This window comes from Budorcas taxicolor, chromosome 18 (assembly GCF_023091745.1).
Source record: "Budorcas taxicolor isolate Tak-1 chromosome 18, Takin1.1, whole genome shotgun sequence".
Lineage (NCBI taxonomy): Eukaryota > Metazoa > Chordata > Mammalia > Artiodactyla > Bovidae > Budorcas > Budorcas taxicolor.
In genome coordinates this window covers 14,161,813-14,180,512 of record NC_068927.1, presented here as the reverse complement: position 1 = coordinate 14,180,512, position 18,700 = coordinate 14,161,813, and the positions used below count along the sequence as shown (strand labels likewise).

Below are 18,700 nucleotides of genomic sequence, written 5' to 3'. Positions count from 1 at the left end.
CTCCTTGCTGTCCAAGGGACTCTCAAGAGGCTTCTCCAGTATCATGGCTTGAAAGCAGCAGTTCTTTGGTGCTTAGCCTTCTTTATGGTCCAACTCACATCCATATGGCTTCTCTTGTGGCTCAGCTGGTAAAGAATCCGCCTGCAATGCGGGAGACCTGAGTTCGATCCCTGAGTTGGGAAGGTCCCCTGGAGATGGGAACGGCTACCCACTCCAGTATTCTGACCTGGAGAATTCCATGGACTGTATAGTCCATAAGGTCGCAAAGAGCCTGACACGACTGAGTGACTTTCACTTTCAGTCACATCCATAATGACTACTGGAAAAACCATAGCTTTGACTATACAGACCTTTGTTGGCAAAATGAGGTCTCTACTTTTTAATATGCTCTCTAGGTTTGTCATAGCTTTTCTTCCAATGAGCAAGCGTTTTTTTATTTCATGGCCGCAGTCACCATCCAATACGTGGTTTTAAATGTAATTTTAACACATGTATTTCATTAGGACTCTTTTGTTTGAAGATGACAAAAACAGAACATACCCTGGCTTAAGTAAATTGGCTTAAGAATTGATCAGCTCCTCTAATCAGACGTCTGGGGCAGGGGGAGCCTCAGAGACTCAAGTACTGTTCTCTGTCCGCCTCACCCCACCCCTCTTCTCTTTTTTCTTCCAAGAAAAAGTGTGCATTAGTCACAAATTCTGACGCTTTGTGACCCCGTGGACTGAAGCCCGCCAGGCTCCTCTGTCCATGGGATTCTCCAGGCAAGAATATTGGAGTGAGCTGCCATTCCCTTCTCCATCCAAGAAAAAAGAAACCACCAAAACTGACACTGTCCTCCTTGATACAGTCAGATGGTGTGAGAGAGAACTGAAAAGGGAGAAACTTCTCCCTGGGTGACTTTCGGGTCAGCTCCCTCTACCCACCGAAGGCAGGAACCACAGCCACAGGCATCTCCAAGGCTCCTATGTCCCTCCTCATACCAGTGATTAAAACCCTGTGGTGGACTCTGATTGGCCCAACAGGAATCATGTGTCTGAAGCTGGGCCCAATCACTGTGGCCCGGAGGTGGAACCCGATCCACCTGCAAACCCTGGAGGACTCCCAGGTTGCCAGCCCCAGTTTTTTCTGGTCTCTCCAACCAGGATTTGTGGTTTTCTTTTTAGTCTCTCCCCAAGCACCTGCTGTTACCTCCTGTTATAGCTCCAGAAGGATGATGGGTTAGTGGGGGCATCAAGAAGGGTAAAGACTGCTGAAGAAGGAGAAGACTCAGAGGGAAGAAGTCGTGTCTGGAGGGCTGCAAAAGAGACAACTAGACTATGCGTAAAAATTATTGTTTACAAGGCAACACAGTCCTCATCTCTTTGTTCCTCCATCAAAACCCTGAGAGATGGGGAGGGGCTTCAGGGCAGGGATTATGTCCCACTCAACAGGGGAGACAGACTTCGAGGAGGTGAAGGGCCTGCCTGCACTCACTGCTTAGATTATGAAGAAGAGGAGGGGAAGCACCCGGGCTTTCTTGCTGCCTCTCCCAGTCTCCCTCCCCGGCTTGCCAAAGCATCAGCAAGCAGGGAAGGAAGTGTGAGGTTTACCAAAGCACAAACCACCGCTCCATGACCTCATTAATATTTTCCTTTAGGTTGACTCTGGTTTTTACTTTAATAATTTTTAAAAGTGAACTTGGAAGAATTGCTGACAATGGGCTATCAGTACCTCTTTGATAGGTAGATGGTAACCAAAAGCAGATACAAGAATGGGAAAGCAGTGTTACTCAGCCTAGCTGGACAATGTTACCTGCCCACAGCTCCACCTCCACGCCAGGCCTTGGTCTGCTTTCCTTACATGAGAAGGTCCGCGGGTGTCAGAGGGAGTGAACGACAGCCGACCTTGATGCCTTTGGATGGCGTGCAGGAGAATGGGAAGGGGCATTTCTCACTTTCTCACTGCGTGACTCATGATATGTAACACTCAAAATCAAATATGGGAAAGCATGTTTATTATGGTTGTGTGTTCATTTTCAGAATGTCTCTGCTTTTTCCTGCCCCCTCATTCCTTCTGGGTCTTAGTACATGATGGAACAAGGTCCTGCCACTGCAGCATTTGATATCTTGTAACTGTGGTGCCAAGTAAGTAAAAAAGCGTATGTGGGGTTGGGGGGAGGGAGAGAGAGATGGGAGGGGCAATTAATGCTCAGAGAATGGAGTTAAATATAAGGCCAAAGGGGATGTTTTAAGGTACAAAAAAGAAAATATTAAGCCTATCAAAATGTATAATAAATTGTTTTACTAGAATTGGCTCTATGACGTTTTTAAGAAGATACATAAACCCTAAGAAATTGCATTTTTCAGGGGAAGAGAAACTTGTTAACTATAAGAATGTAACCATAAAAATCCAAAATGTGGGAAATCCCACATGATAAATGACATTTCTTCAACAGATAAATTGCTGAAAAAAAAAAAAGAGAGAGAGAAATCAAAGGGCTAAAAGCCACCCAATGTATATATAGCTTTGTTTAGATCCTGATTCAAAGAACCCAATTTTTAAAAATTATGAAAAAATGGGGGGAAATGACTCAGGATTTTTATAACATTGAGGAATGTATTACCAATTTGTAATCAGGGTATTGGGCACCTTTAAAGAGTCTTTCCTCATGTTTTAGAGCTATGGACAGAAATGGAAGAATGAAATGATAGAAAATCCAGCCTTCATCTTGGAGGCAAAGCTGATATGGAACTGATGACTGCTGAAGTCTGGTAAGCAGGGCGTGTGGACGTTCTCCACTCTTCTATGTGTTTCAAAGGTTCCATGATAAAAAGTTTAAAATAAGTCAGCCTTTACAAACATGTTGGAAGCCCCTCCTAAGTTCCATTCTCCTAAATGTGTGGAGCCCGGTCCTCAGAACCATCTTCCAGGTGCTGAAGTAAAAAGATGCATCATTCGTGTCCATCGCCCAGCCAACAGCACGGCTCCTAGACACAGAGGTGGAGGGGCCCTGGTCCTGGATTTGGGGAAGGGGGTCCTGACAGGTCTTCAAAGGGGGCAGGTTTTGCCCATTTCACAGCCCACTGAGAATTCACAGTTCTCTAATTGTGAACCAAACATGAACTTTTTTTCAGCTAGGGAACTCATTTATGCTTGGCAAACGGCAACATCTCATTTCAAAGCCAGGAAGGGAGGACTTTAAAAGATTTAAAACCCAGCTCCAAAAGTTCCTTGGACATCAAATAGCTTTTTCGAAACAAGGTTTTGATGAGTTAAGAGCAAATGAATCAGAAACATATGGATTAAATTCTCCTTAAAATCCGCATGGGTTTAAAAAATGAAGGGGAATGGAGCTTGGCAAATATCTTTTTCGGTTTTATCAGACCCCAAGCATTTTAAAAACAGTGCAAGATGGTTGGCAAACCCAACATGCAGCTGAATTCATCCTGTGATAATGGCGGGTCTCGAGAAGGACCTGCTGCACAAGTTGGGGACACCACGCAGGGCAGCTGTTAGCGTCCCCTCCCCCGGTGAGCAAAGGCCTCCCCTCCACACACCAGAGCTCTGTGAGCAGAAAACCCCAGCGGACGGCTCCATAAAGGGATTCTGGTCCGTGTAGCCACCCGCTCTTCTTGATAACTGCATGACAGGAAATTAAGAGAAGTTGCAGAAGGCAGCATTTCCATTCTGTTCAGGTGTGTGTGCTCAGTTGTGTCCGACTCTGTGACTCCATGAACTGCAGCTCACCAGGCTCCTCTGTCCATAGAATTTCCAGGCAAGGACACTGGAGCAGGTTGCCAGTTCAGGTCCCCACCTCCGATTAGAGATGTCCTCAAGTCTCCCTCCCAACCTCTGCCAAAGCCCCCTTTGGGGGACCTCAGATGGCTCTCAGCTAAAGAAAGTAGCGCAATCTTGGCTCTGTGCTGAGATGGGCCTGCCACAGGCTCGGACAAAACCCCAGCGCGTGTTCTGTAAGAAGGGCCCTCCAGAGGGAGGCCTGTGGCCAGGCGTATACGTGGGGGTCCCTCTGAGCTCAGATGCAGACCCCAGGCATGAGACAGTGGAGCAGCCCTCAACCAGCCCCAGAGAACTCCTTCTATTACCGGTGAGGAGACAGTGCTGAGAGCACAGGGCCCCCGGGGTTACCTGTCAAGACACACAGCAGTGACGCCGGGGTGCAGGAGCTGAGATTCCCGATCCCCAGGTCACACTCAGGCTGCATCTCAGAGCACCACCAGGAACCATTCTGGAGCACGACTGACACCGAACATCCTCGAGGATGGCGTCGCAGGAGAGGCACAGAAGCATATCCATCGGTGGCCCCCTGCTCCCAGAATAAGCCCCAGTTCTCAGCTTGCGTGTCACACTGTCTGCAGGGTCACCCCATCCACCCTGTACACAGAGGACCCACCCAAGAGGCGGATGGGAGAGCGGTGAGAGGACAGAAGCGGGGCCGGCCCACCAGCTCCACCACGCAGAGCCGTGTGGTGCGGAGTGAGCGGCCAGGGACCCTGTGGCCCAGCTGGCTCACCTACAAAACAAGGATGCTAATCGCTCCCATCCGAGCGCAGTTGGAGGGACTGCATGAGTTTCTCCGTGTGAGGCTGTCGTCTGTCTGGCCCGGGGACCCGCCATGCATGCCCACGGTGCTGAAGGTGACGCAGTGCCAGTCGCTGCAGATAAATGACCTCACCCCACTCCATCCTCACCACCGCCTTGATGTCATCACCCCCAATTGAGGGGTGAGAAACCCGAGACTCCAGGAGGCTGAATAACTTGCTAATGAGCTGCACAGCCAGATTTCCAGTCCAGATAGGGCGGGCTCCCTGGCCGCCTGCACCCCAAAGGCGCCGCCACTCTGAGGGGTATGGGCTGGGTGTTCTGCCTGGGCTTGGGCCCCTCGGCCAGCTCTGCGCCATGGACCAGCTGCGTGACCAGTCGCCATGGGCCTGTCTGAATCCAAGACCATCCACCCTCCTTAGCTGAGGAGAGGCTGAGGGGTGAAGGAGAGACACCCCGCCACCCTCAGTGCAGAGTCCAAGTCCACCCCACCACCCCACTCCCCGCTGGGTAACCCCAAGAAGATTCGTTCACTGAGTCTCAGTCCCCTCATCTGTAAGATGGGCCTGTCATTGGTATTTACATCACAAGGCTGGGAAAAATAAATGACAGAAGGCCTGTACTGCTCTCGCTGGGCAGAGTTCCCAGCACAGCTAATTGCCTGATAATTATGGAAGCTCAGGCCTGCGTTGTCCCCCACCCTCCAGCCTCCGCCTCCAGGAGGACAAGGTGTCTCCACAACAGAGTTCTTTACAGGTAACAGTGTCCTTTCCATAGCCCAGCCTTGTGCCTCCCGGAACCTGTCTAGGGACCAGGCACAGAAACGCAATGACATGCCGGGGTTCCCTGTGTCTGTCTCCACTGACACTCTGACGTTGGCCTGACTGGCTGTTCTGCCTGGGAACATGCAACTTGCTGCATCTCGTCACGCTTCAAAGTCTGATACCAACCCAGTCACTACAATTCTAAGATGCCACCAAAGACGGGGTCCTATATGTGGGACGCCTGGTGGGTATGGACTCAACTTCCCCCCACCATGGTTCTCCCATCTGTAAAACAGCCAGTGACCCCTGCTTCTACAGGGCAGTACCAGGAACACAGCAAGTGCTCAGTAAATGGCCCACCTGCCACGGGAGACTCTAACCCTCCATCCAGTTTCACACCAAGCGCCAAGAAAACTGTAGATCAAACCGTATCCCAAAGACACAGGGATGAGCCTGGCCCTGGGCTTGCTTCAGATGAAAAAGAACTTGCTTTTGCTATGTCAAGATCACAAACCTGTTACACTTTTAAAACCCAAAGAGGAGACTCGGGCCCTTTGAAGCCAACGTAAATACAACTGTTTAACAGCTTATTTTAACTATCCAATGGGAACCCAGTTGCTTAAATGGATTCACGTTGCCAGCAATCTCTCTCTGCGACATGGTATTTGTTAGAAATCAGGATTTCACTTCACAAACCGTCCTGCGGTCGCCTCCGCTTTGTCTCTTAACAGGGCTGTCTTTATGTGAGTTTTCTTTGGCTTCCCAATAGAAGAGTAACAGATTCCTTTTGAAGTTTTTTTATTGATGAATGAGCCGCTATAAATAACCCTCCATGGCAGCCGCCCGATCTCTGAAGTTTACTCTGGAATAATAGTAGCAGTGGGGATGAAGGGCAGTTCACAGCAGCGTGTCATGAAATACTTTAATGGGCTTCATACTGTTTAACTTAATCTTTACAGATGTAAAAACAGAAATACAATTATTTTAACAACTATTATTACATATTGCTTTGCTAATGAAAACAAGGTCCTGGGAAGCACTGGGAGATACTGAGGGAATCCTTATGACCCTCACGGAACTATGCTGGGTGCTGGCGGGGATGGGATCTGGGGATGGAGAGAGAGTCAGGGACCGAACATCTTGGCTCTCCCCCAGGTCTCTTTCTGCCACCCAGCTTTGACACACACACACACACACACACACACACACACACACACACACACAGATACACACATGTAACCACACAACCCATCCTAAAGATGCTGTCATACCGAGTGTAGCTTCTCGGAGCTGATTTCAGGCTCAGCTCTGCAGTATGAATTATGGGGCCCATGGAGAATTTCTGTTGCTGGGAAAGACAACCGCTTGCTCTTAATGGAGCTCGAAGGACTTTTCCTGTTTCTCACAGTCCCCAGCTGCCACCCCGCCTCCTTGATCCCAGCCCCCCCCCCCCCGCCCCCGCCCCCTCAACTCCAGCTTCCAAGGAGCATCCTCTCACCAGAGGGGACTGGGATACAGCTCACTCGCAAACCCATAAATCCAGAGGTCGCGCCTGCAGTCTGAACCTTCTCCCTGCTCCTCTGGGAAGTCGCAGAGATTAAATATGGAACCCCTGGGTCTCGTCCACTGCGCTGTGAAGACCGCCCTCCCCTTTGATTCTTCGGGGAGGTCTCTGCCTGCAGAGGCGCGTCCAGAGTCCAGACATGCCTTTTTCTCATGAGCTGTGGCCTAACCCCCCTCCTGCACTCCAGACTGGGAACTGGGGGCCCCCACACAACCCTTCACTGTGTAACTCTGCGCCTTCTCCTCCCTGCTTCTTGGAGCGGTCCTTGCCAGTGAAACTAGGAGCTTGCCTGAACCCCGAACCCTTCAGAAAATGACAGGATTGGGCAGGGAGACGTCAAAAATATGTATTTTGAAAGCTCAGCTGGAGACAGGGGCTGGTACCCACAGCAAGCAGCAGATTTGCCCAGTAGTCGGCAGCTGGTCTGGATTCTCACAGCCCCCACCCCATGGACCAGGGGCAGTGGGCAGATCCTTGAGAGCAAAACAGAGGAAAGCTCACTCCCAGGGAAAAAGAGCCAGCCTGGGACCCTGGACGCCTGTCTAGGTCCGCCCAGGTTCACCCGTCAGGGGGGCTGAGCAAGTAAAGGGGGTGAACAGCCTTGTGTGGAGAAAAGCACCAGGAGTCAGGCAGGCGCTCTCCTGGGACGGCTCTACAAATGCTCACTGTCTGCTCCGCACCAAGCGCTGGATCACAAGCCGAGGACGTTCACTCTGGCAGGAGAGCCAGGCGTGGAGAAGTGCAATCCTGTAACAAACATTTTTGGAGGCTTGCTAAGTGGCAGGCTCTAGGCTGGACATGGTAGGGAAAAGGGGGCACAACAGAGAATGATTTGACCTTTGCCCTCAAGAGCGCATTGCATCCTGGGGAGGGACAGATGCAAAACTCATTACTGGGCAAATAATTACTTAATTGCAGTTGGGATAAGTACTCTAAAGAGCTGCAGAATCCTCTAAAAGTGTGTGAAAGGGCAAGCGAGAATCAAGCTGTGCATCCCTCGGGCTGAGGCAGGGTGCGTGAAATGCGGCTCGTCTAAGCTAAGATGTGTGGTTAGCACAGGATACACACTGGACTTCCAAGACTTGGTGCCAAAAAGATGTAAAACATGTCAATAATTTCTATATTAAACCACATGCTGCAGTGGGATCAAGTCCAGGTCTCTGAGCCACCAGGGAAGCCCAGTACCTTAGACCCCTGAAATGAACTTTACTTGTTCCTTTTCACTTTTTCTGTTTTAAGGTGGCTTCTAAAAATTGTCAGATTACTCTTCTTCAGCTCACTGTACTAGAAGATCCAAAAATGCATCCCTGAGCAAAAGGCTTTCTGTGGCCCTTTAGCTTGAAAATCCCGGAGAGACTGGAAGGAGATAGAAATGGGGCCTATGCCACTAGCTCTGTTCTTCGGGTGTGGAGATCACACAGAGGGACTATCTGGGGTTTCTCAAATCCCAGGGCTGTAGAGTCAGATCATGCTCCATTGTGAGGTGCTGTCCTGTGCTCTATAGGATGTTCACAGCATGTCTGGCCTCAACCCCCTAGATGCCACTAGCACCCCTCCCCTGGTTATGACAATGTAAAACGCCTCCAGACACTGCCAACTGCCCCAGGGGTAAGACTGCCCTGGTGAGAACCAGCCTGCTCTACCAGTGTGGGACCAGGTGAAGATTCTGCATTAGAATCCCCAGCGTCTTCAGTAGAGGGGTCTGGGCAGCACAATTTGTCAAGCTCGCTGGGAGGTTCTGACATGCAGACCCCACTGAAGGCCTCGTGGAGGATACTGTCTGCTAGAGGGTGTGTTCCCTGCCTGTCTCTTCCACTTCAGGAGCAGAGGAGGTGTTCGCCCTGTAGGCTCCCTGCTTTCACGCTTGGTCGGGTGATACGGAAGAGTGGCTAGGAGCTTTAAAGACAGGAATGCGTGCCTGGGTGTGGTGCTTTGTCAAGGATCTGCTTTGCAACCTGGGGGCGGGGGGTGGGTACTGGTAAAATATCAGTAATAAAATGGACACAGTGCTCCCCAGTTCCCAAGTTCACCTCAAGATGAAAGAGCTTGTGCACACAAGACCTCAGGACGGAGCCTGACGATGAAGGAGGGTGCTGCAGAGCCGGAGAGCCTGGATCCAAACCCAGTTCTGCCACGTATGGGTCACGGGACCCTGGGAAGTGACTATGCTCTCTGAACCAGCTACCCCACCTGTAAAAGAGGGGAAACTACCTTCCCTAGCTCATGGACCCAGGAAGAGTAAATAAGTGATAATACACATAGAGTCCTTCGACCCCAGCTGGGACTGAGTGCTCCGCAAGCACTGCCCTCAGAGATCTTATCACTCTTTTGTTGGCATAAGTTTTTACTGCAAAGGCTCCTTCAATTATACAGGAAGAATTTGCAAGCCGCTCACAGGATCTTTGCAAAGGCTACAGCCGTGGGTCCCAAACTGCCAGGACCACAGAGCGAGCCACCGCAGAAGCTGCCGCCTCCAGCAGGACCGATAACTTCAGGTCCTGGGTGGTTCTCACAGCTCCAGGTCCCAGGACCACTCCTGTGGTCCACAGCATCCAAGCAGGTACACAACCCCGCCTTCTGGCCACCTGGCTCCCAAGGTCATACCTGTACATCTGGTGGTGGGCCCTGGCCTAGCACACAGGTGAGCAAGGGGTGTCTTTCCTTTTAGTATCTGAAAGACTAGATAAAAAGAACGGGAATCTATCAGGAATTGGAAAGTGTTTAAAATATTTTAAATATCAACATAAGATCGTAAATATCAACAGGGCCCTCACTGGTGCCTGTCAATATACTTCGCTAGTCTCCCCAGCTGAATATAAGCCCCTCAAGGATAGGACTCGGGTCTGGGCTCTTTGTGTATGACTAAGGTGTGCCACAGGCCTGGCCCTTAACATTTGGTGGATGGAGAATATCAAACTATTCTGATGACAAAGGCTCTTGGAACAAGGTCCTGATTGTGGGAAAATAGAAACGTCTTTACTCCTTTCTGGGAATCCCTACACATATGTGCGTCCTTTACCCCGAGCTGAGCATGGGTCAGTACTGGTGAGGCACTAGCTCAGGCAGCAAAGATGGTGCGAAAGAGGACAGGCACTTTCGGAACCAGTGGGCCTTGATTCGTCCTCCATCATGTGGGGAGACTATTTTGATCATTTGAAATTGAGTACAAATGTGGATAAATAAGAATAAAGAGTAAGAGGCCAACAACCCCTCTGCACGATTCCTTCCTCCCTGGAGATGCGCCTGAGGGCCTTGGTACCACGCTACGTGGCTCATGGTCCTGGCTGCTGAGCAGACCCTCCTGAGGAGCCTTCAGAAACATGCCATCTGGTCCCAGCGGAGTGGGAGCCCTTGGGAGCAGGACACAAGCACTGGGAGGCCATCCTGTATCAGAAGGGTGAGCACGCGGCCCCTGGATTTGCTCTCACCCCACATAGAAAGCCAATGAACCCTTGGAACAAACAGCAGAGACAAATGAAACACACAGGAAATAGATGTATTTCTCCTGAATCCCATCTTCCTTATGTCCCTGGGTGGCCCTTACTCAGATGCTGGGCTGTCCCTAGGCTAACAGTGTCTCCCATGCCTACCCCACCCCCTAGAGCCCATGCCCAGTGAAGGGAAGGAGCCGTCATTGCAGGGTGCTCCAGGCACCAGCAAGAGCCCAACATGAATTATTCATCGCTGCCTCCGCCCGCCCCCCCATCATGCTCTCAAGATGGAGCCCGCAGGGCAGACATAAAGTCCAAAAATGTGGGAAAGTTTATTTATTTCTCCAAAACATTCCTGATTTGTAATGTGCTTTCTAAAAATGTTCTAGCTGACCCAGCCCCTGCTATATTTAGCCACAGCATTTAAAGAAATGTTCCTTACCCTTTATAAGGCGGGCCATGAAACATGAATTTAGGAAAAGCGGCTTCCCAGTCTGGTCCCTTTGTCCCTGGGAGAGGGGTGGAGCCTCTCCTTGACCTACAGTAAGCGTGGTCTTGGTGCTCAGGGCCGGGGGTAGGGGGGGCAAAAATAAAGAGTTGCATTCATTCCCAAGGCCCTTGAGTTCACAATGGCTGGATGGCCAGCCCTGGGAAGCCGCTTCTAAGCTCCCGGGCAAAGCAAGGAAACACCAAAGGACTGGCTCTCCTCTGTCTGTGAAAATCGCTCTCCTGTGGTTTCCGAGGATCCCCTGCCGGGTATGGCAGCTTGTTTTTTTTTCGCTTTTGGTTTCGTGTTCAGATGGTTGGATCATCTCAAGAGCTGTGAGACTGCAAGGAAGAGATGAAATGGCTGCCAGGCTGCCCTGGAGGAAGAGGTGGAGAAGTCCGCCCAGGAGGCTCCCGCGACCTTGGAGTTACGGAACGCGAGCAGGACTGTGGGTTCATGATTTTGTTACAAAACCGAGACATCACAAATGCACTCATAAAACAAAAGTGTTTAGATTAGAGGCTACGCCTGTATACAGAGATGAGACCTCCCATTTACCGAACGCTTCCTGCACGCCAGATATTTTATGTATATATATTTACTGTTTTGGGCTTCCTTGATGGCTCAGACGGCAAGGAATCTGCCTGTAATGCAGGAGACAAAGGTTCAATCCCTGGGTCAGGAAGATCCCCTGGAGGGGGCATGGCAACCCACTCCAGTATTCTTGCCTGGAGAATCCCATGGTCGGGGGAGCCTGGCAGCTATGGTCCATGGGGTCACCAATTTAGTTCTGACAGCTGCCCGATGCTGAAGGCTTTAGTGCTAGTCCATTTTGCTGGTGAGCACTAGGAACTTAGACCCATAATAAAATTTACTCCTCACAACAGCTTGACGCGGCAGTTACTAACGTTGCTCCCATCTGTACAGATAAGAAAGCTGAGGCACAGAGGGTTAAGCCATTTTGCTGATGTCACACAGCAACCAGGTTATTAGCAGAGCTGGGTTATTAGCCTGCGTCTGGTGGGCACAGTCTTGATGGGGTTAACATACTCCTCCGCTGCTTCACCTGAACCTCGAATCACTGAATGGTAACGAGTCCTAAGACATTAATGGGAGGGGTTTCCTCACAGCAGGTGTGTCTGGAGAGACCTGGGAATGTGTGGAGCAGGACAAGGTGACCACTGCCTGGGAAAGAAGTGTGACCCCGGGAGGAGGGTATGCTCAGTGCTCACTTTGCACAGGATGGGGACCTGAGTCCAGCTGTAAGCTAGGTGTTGTCCAGGGTGACAGGGGCTTGTGAGCAGCAGGGGGCCACCCCCACTTCCCAGAGGCCCGACCTCGCCGCTGCCGGGCTGGGACACTCCCTTCAAGTCCTTCCTCTGGACTCCGTCTGGAGGACACCCACACCAGCATGCGGGCCATGAGTTCTGGAAGAGTTAGACGGCAACTGTCATATTCTGTCTACTACCCAGGAAGGAACAGCTTTGTTTTAAATGCTCGACAAACACAAACGGATACAAACTATGTGCAGTCATCCCAGGCCCCAGCAACTCAGCAAGACATTCTGGTCTTGGCCCTTGGAGGTCAGCAGTGTGGTCTGGGCCCCAGAGGAAGGATCCCCCCCTCACTGTACTGGCCGCGCTCTGTTGGAATTGTCCCCATCGTAGCGTGTTCTGTACCCCTCTCTGCCCCTACAGGCTAACCCCCATGAGCTGCTGTTACCTGGGCTCCCTAAAGGCTGGACTTCTGGTGGGTTTAGCCATCGGAAGCACCACGGTGAGGGTGGAAGGCAGAAGAGGAGTTGGGTGTCTCTGCTCAGCTCCCGTCAGTGCTGTGGCCGCATCTACACTCATTCCGCCCACTCCCCTGAAAATAGTGCCTCCACCCCAGTCTCCTTCCAGTGGCCCGTCTAAGTCAGGTTCTGGTTCCTCCCGGAACCCTGGTTTTCACGGTGATAGAAGAGGGAAGTTGGGACAAATCTTTGCCCAGCTGGGCCCAGGCCCCACCACTCACTGTGACCCTCTCTAGGTCACTGTGCCATCTATGGGGATCTGTCTGACCCTGCAGAACCCCGAGTCTGGGGCAAAGACCAAAGACAAATGTAGATGAGAACTTGCCACCTGGGTATTTAGGTATACTAATTGCTTGAAATGTGGATTTAAAAAAAAAGGTTTTACTTTTCCAACAAACTCATGCTCTTCAATTTTAAGAATAAAGCTGGATTATTATCATGTGTATTTCTGACTGTATGAAACAACCCCTGCTTCATGGAAATAAGATTCTAGCCACTGTGAAGCACATTGAGTGTGCGCTCACACGGGTGTGTGCATTCCTGGCCGACGGGCTCCGGCCTTTGGCTGTAACAATAAAATCCAGTGTGGCTGATTCATTAACCCACACATGGATAGACACTGAGCACTTTTAGTGAAATGGTAGAGACCGCAGGTAGGCTCCTTTCCAGAGAGGTGCGGTTGTCCTGGAAAATGGCAGACATATCCTGTTCCTCCGGTTCTGGAAAACCTCATGGGGCATGTGAGAACCAGGAGGCCATCAGCTTCCACAGGAGCCAGGAAATACCCGAGAACGGACAACACAAAGGCCCTTGCAGAGTCCCTGCACCTTTGCAAGAGTCTGGGAAGTAAAGGTCTCAGGTGGGTATGTCTTCCAAGACTCTTTTATAATATCTTTGTTAGTTTTACTATAATCGTGCAAAAAAACTTAATTATTCCTTGTTCAAATTCTATAGCAAAACAAAATCTTTCCAACAGTGCCAGTACTTGAGTTATTCTAAAAGAAATCAGCATTTGATCCGAGTCTGTCTGTCTCAACTATGCAAAAAAGATGAATTTCTGACCATTTGTGTGTGTAGAAAATATATATACACACGTATATATACACATATACAGATATGTACCTGTGTACATACCTACATATACACTTACTTATCATTGTACATAAACCTGCCTTATCCCCCATTATGATCAGTGTACTCATGTGCATGTACACAAGAGAAAGATCACCTACAGGAAACAGAATCTGTTCCTTTTGTGTAGATGAGAACACAGAGGCATACTTTGCATTGCCCAAGAACAGGACAATATGGTTGCTTCCGGTTTACTCAAAATCTAGGTGATTTTGCTTTTATTAAGAGTGGAAAGCTTTTCGTGGTCTCATTGATCCATAATCAGGAGCACATAACTAAAACTGGGACATTAGAACAGCTATTTGGATCCGTAAGTCCCAAAGCCCCTCTTTCTCCTTAGCAGGGAGCAGCGCACATGGAATTGTGTAGAATCTACAGATAATGACCCCACTGTCCATTTCTGTTTGTTTTCCTCAACCAGATGAATGTGGGGCTGAGGTAAGAGAATCCCTCCTTATGTATGTATAGACACTGGCAGAGTGACACATCCTCCTGCCTTTTTCCTTCTATGCCAGAAAAATAATGTTTGTACTGTACTTTTTGGAATTGTAACTCTAAGATGCCATCCTTTTTAAATGAAAGTATTAGAATATTTGCTTCTCCAGAAATGAGCCATCATAAGTTAACAAAAGATAGCAAATCAAACATAAAGAGAAAACATTATAAGCATACCCCACTCAGCAGAATCTTCATCTTACTGGGGAACCTCAGGCAACACCCTCCAGTCCTGGAGTTTTCCGTCCTGCCCTCCGGTCCACGCACGAGCCCTCCTCCCTCAGAAGCCAGAGTCCAAGAAATGCTGCTGGGGTTCCCAGATACGATCCCAGTCTCCCCTTTCCTGTTATTCTGCTTATTCCTCCCAGTAATCCACTGAACCAGTCCCTGAGAGGTTAATGAAAAAACAACTTTATTCACAGAGGTTGAGACTTCAGGATAACAAAATAGCCAACAATGGCCCTTCCAGCACATTGTAAGTTAATCACAGTGACCTTGGATTTCAGCATGGTTCATCAGAGTTCTTAACATCAAGGACCCTGAAGCTCGCCCACCACAGTGTTCCCACCAGCCTGGGCAGAACTCGGACATGGATGCTTCTGGAGGTCAGTAGCAAATGGCCTTCAACATGAATTCTCAGTCAGCTCTGTGCTTGCTAATTCTTAAATTATTCTGTTTGTCTGAAATATCTTTTCCAGCATATTAACCAACAGGCTCTCAGATGTGAAGTTTGTGTTCACTTTTATGTAAGTTCTGGAAACTGCTTCAATCTGCTTTAAAAAAAGTTATCTCAAAGACCTATCTCCGCCTCCCTCCAGGAACTACTGACTTACTATGCTTTTCCCACGTTTGATAAAATTAAGGTAGCTTGGAGGTTCAGGAAATCGAGTCTCAGAACCGCCACAACAACCCAGAGAGATACTGTGAGAGCTTAGATGTATTCCCCCGAAGTTCCCAGCTGAAGTGGGCTGTGAAAATCTCAGTTTTAATAATCACATCTTTGTCTCGGACCCCTGCCCTCCCGCCCACTCCTCGCCCCAGCCTGGCAGTCACCTCCATAAGGTGTTTGTTTAGCTGCAGGCTCTGGGCCTGCCTGGCTGGCGCTTGGAGGGAGGAGGCAGCTGCAGTTGGCCAGGGAGCCTCCCACTAAGCCTCCTGTTCCTGGGGCGCCCCCACCCCCGCAGACCCCAGGGGACTCCCTTGCTCTTCTGAGCGCTCACCCATCCCTGCCTCCACTTGCTTTCCTTGTGCTTGTTTCACCCAACTCTTCAGATTAAAAATGGTCCTTTCACTACACAGTTCTGGAAAATGTGGCAACAATCAAGATTCCCTAACCCTCGTGCACTTCCTGTGTCCCTAGAAATGTTTTGACCCCTTAAACAATAAAGCTAAGAGATAGGAGGATGTCTGTGGTTGGTAACAGGCGTTGGAGAGCACGTGTATTGACTAAGGACCTATCCAGCTATCTACTGTAAAGCAGCAAAATGCTAAGTTACACAGAGTGCACTTTTTTAATAGAGGTTGTTAATACACACGTTCACAGGGCAACCCTTATAGTAAAAAGAATCAAGCTTTTAGCCAAAGAATATAGTGTGTTCCTTTTACTATCTAAAAGGAAAAGAGAGAAGATTTCTCTATTTACAGTGAAAGTGTGGTCTCTCAGCTTCCGCCTGAACATTGGTCCTAAGTCCTCACCAAGCCCCAGGATCTGCTAAAGAACCTAAAAAACGGGTTGGCCCTGGTGTCCCCACAACTGGACCTTAGGGACAAGCCCAGCTGTGAACACCCATCACTCCGTGGGGCCAAAAGCCAAGGCCAGGGCCACAGTGACAGCCGAGCTGGCAATGGTCAGACCGTGGCTCTTAGACAGAAAGGACCACACTGCGGCCGTCTGTCTGCCCTCCGGTTGTCTGGGCCCTCCCCCACTCCCTCCGGGCGCGCAGGACCTGTCTGGGTGCTAGTGGAAGATCATGCCATGAGACTGACCTAAGGTTCAAGGAATTTTCCTGCGCCTGCGGTAGGAAGTCTGAGATGCCCAAGTCGCAGCGTGGGCAGGGTCTTTTATATCTCCGAAGCTGCTCCGGTTCTGGGAAGGTCCGTCTTGCAGGAGGCAGGGGAGTGTGCCCACTTTGTGCAGCTGAGGATGCTAATACTTCCCACGATCCATATGCAGGCAGAGGAAATCATTTACTTAAAAATGCGATTTCTTTCCCAGTGGTGAGAGCCCTGCTCGCTCACACGGAGCTCAGGCCAGGGCGAGGAAAAGGAGCCGCCGTCTGCTTTACTGGAAATGAAGCACCGCTTCTGGGAGCTGCAGGGGGAAATAGGAGAGAAAGGGGATCCCAAGCTGGTAGAAGCCGCCCTGGACGTGCGGGTCGAGCATCAGGGAAGCGTTGAAAGGCGGACGGAGGCTCGAGGAGGTGGCCAGGAGCGAGGCGCCCAGACAGCCGCCGGGCCCCTGCTTGGCGACCCCCAGGAGCTCGCCCCCTCCAGCCGGCTTCTGCCCCTGCCGTCGGGCCAGGATGCTGTCTATGCTGAAGCTCTTGGACTTGTCCGAACTCTTCGGAGAGCTGCGGGAGGCGGGGCGCGGAGGAGTCGCCCGGCCATCCACCGTGCGCTCAGGCTGGCCGACAGCCACCGCCGCTGCGCCCTGGAGCGCGTCGCCCGCGTCCCCCTCTGGGGACCCGGGCCTGGGCCAGGGGAGGGACGCCGGTGGCGGAGAGGAGGCTTCCCGAAGGGGCGAGGGGCGCTCGGGCGCTCTTTCCTGGATGGGGGTCGCGGGGCGGGGGCACCCTGCCGCGCTCCGCACCTCCGGCGGCGCTTCTGAACCGCGCTCCTGCGTCTCGGCGCGGGCCCGCTTGGCCTCCGGGCCCCCTGGGCCGGGCTTGGGCTTCCTCTTCCGGCGCCGGTAGTTGCCGTTCTCGAACATATCCAGGCAGCGAGGGTCCAGTGTCCAGTAGCTGCCCTTTCCGGGCCGCCCTTTCTCGCGGGGCACCTTGACGAAGCAGTCGTTGAGCGAGAGGTTGTGGCGGATGCTGTTCTGCCAGCCCTGCCGGTTGTCGTGGTAGAAGGGGAAGCGGTCCATGATGAACTGGTAGATGCCGTTGAGTGTGACCCTCTGCTCAGGCGCATCCTGGATCGCCATGGCGATCAGCGCGATGTAGCTGTAGGGCGGCTTCTGGGGGGGCTCCACCCGGCCCGAGGCCGCCAGCGCGCCCGCGGGGGCGAAGGCCAGAGGCAGCCCCGGTCTCTCGGGGCCGTACAGATAGAGCATGGGCGAGGTGGCCAGAGCAGGCAGCCGGGGGCTGAAGAGGTGGCTCATGGCGAGCGGGAGCCGCGCTGAGCTCCCGGCGACGCCGGCGACCGGGCGGCTTAGGGACTGCGCCCAGAGCCGCAAGGGCCCTCCCGGGGAGCCTGCCTTGCGTCTGCCTCCAGCTCTGCCGCTCTCCCCAGCCGCTCCGCGCTCTGTCCCTTCTTCATGGCTTTAAAAATGTTAAATAATTGTTGTAAGTTTGCTATTATATGTTGACTTAGCGCTGGAAAATAAATTGTCTATGATAAACAGTCGCTGTGTTCTCAGCCCACCCACATTAATTAAAATTTCATTGCTGAAAAACTCCAAGCTTTTCCCTCCACGTGTCTTTTTGATACCAGCCAATCGGTTTCAGGCTTATTCCTTCATTTGTTTATAGAATTAGTCTGTTGATAAGTCCGCCCACCCAAGTTGAATCAAGCTGTGTTTATTTGGAAAAATTTCCGGGCACCCAATATATAAACGCACTGATCTGATGTTTGAAATATCACGTCCACCCCTTGACGCTGTAAGCACACACAGTCAGTCAGGCAGGATGTGGATCGAGGTGGCTCGGGAGCAGGGTCTGCCCCGCCAGGAAGACGAGGTGGAGGTGGGAGGGGCACAGGGGTGTTTTACCTCTGGCCTGGGGGAGCCCTGAAATCCCATGGCCTCCCACAAAAGACCTTTTCTTCTCCCAGGCTTAGTAGGAGATGGAGAGATGACACAGTCTCATAAATGCCTTTGGAGGTCTTGGAGAGCTCTCAGATATTTTAGCAGGGGAGAGGAGATAGATGAATGCCTGATCAGAAGAGGATGCAGCCCTCCTGGGAGACATCCTCGGGATGCCCTGGAGGAATTGGGGGTGGGGTGTACTCCCTAGGGGCCTCGCATCCCAAAACGGGCAGGCCTGCCCCCCTAGGGCTCCCTGGGGATCCAAGAAGACGACCCCAGGAGCCCAGCTTTTCCGATGCCGATGGCCCGGGGCACTGAGAATTGGCAAAGGCATGCCATAGCTGGTCCACAGCTTGGTTGGGGGCAAGTTTCAAAATCACCCCTTTTGGAGAGTTGAGGGGGAGAAGCTACAGTCTTTCTGATGGGGCTGAGATTGTAAGGAGGAACACCATAAAAGGGGACTTTGGCAGCTGGCGGGGGAGAGCTGGTATTTGTGAATGCGGGTCTCTTGCTTTATATTCTGCGCTTTC

The 18,700-nt window shown here is 51.3% G+C and overlaps 1 protein-coding gene across 1 annotated transcript; it reads right to left on the bottom strand.

Moving 5' to 3' along the window:
* Positions 1–16,484: 16,484 nt before the first annotated feature.
* FOXL1 (forkhead box L1) lies at positions 16,485–17,525 on the bottom strand. Its single transcript, XM_052656932.1, has one exon. The coding sequence runs from the start codon at positions 17,523–17,525 to the stop codon at positions 16,485–16,487; it is 1,041 nt and encodes a 346-aa protein (XP_052512892.1).
* Between the last annotated feature and the right edge of the window lie 1,175 nt (positions 17,526–18,700).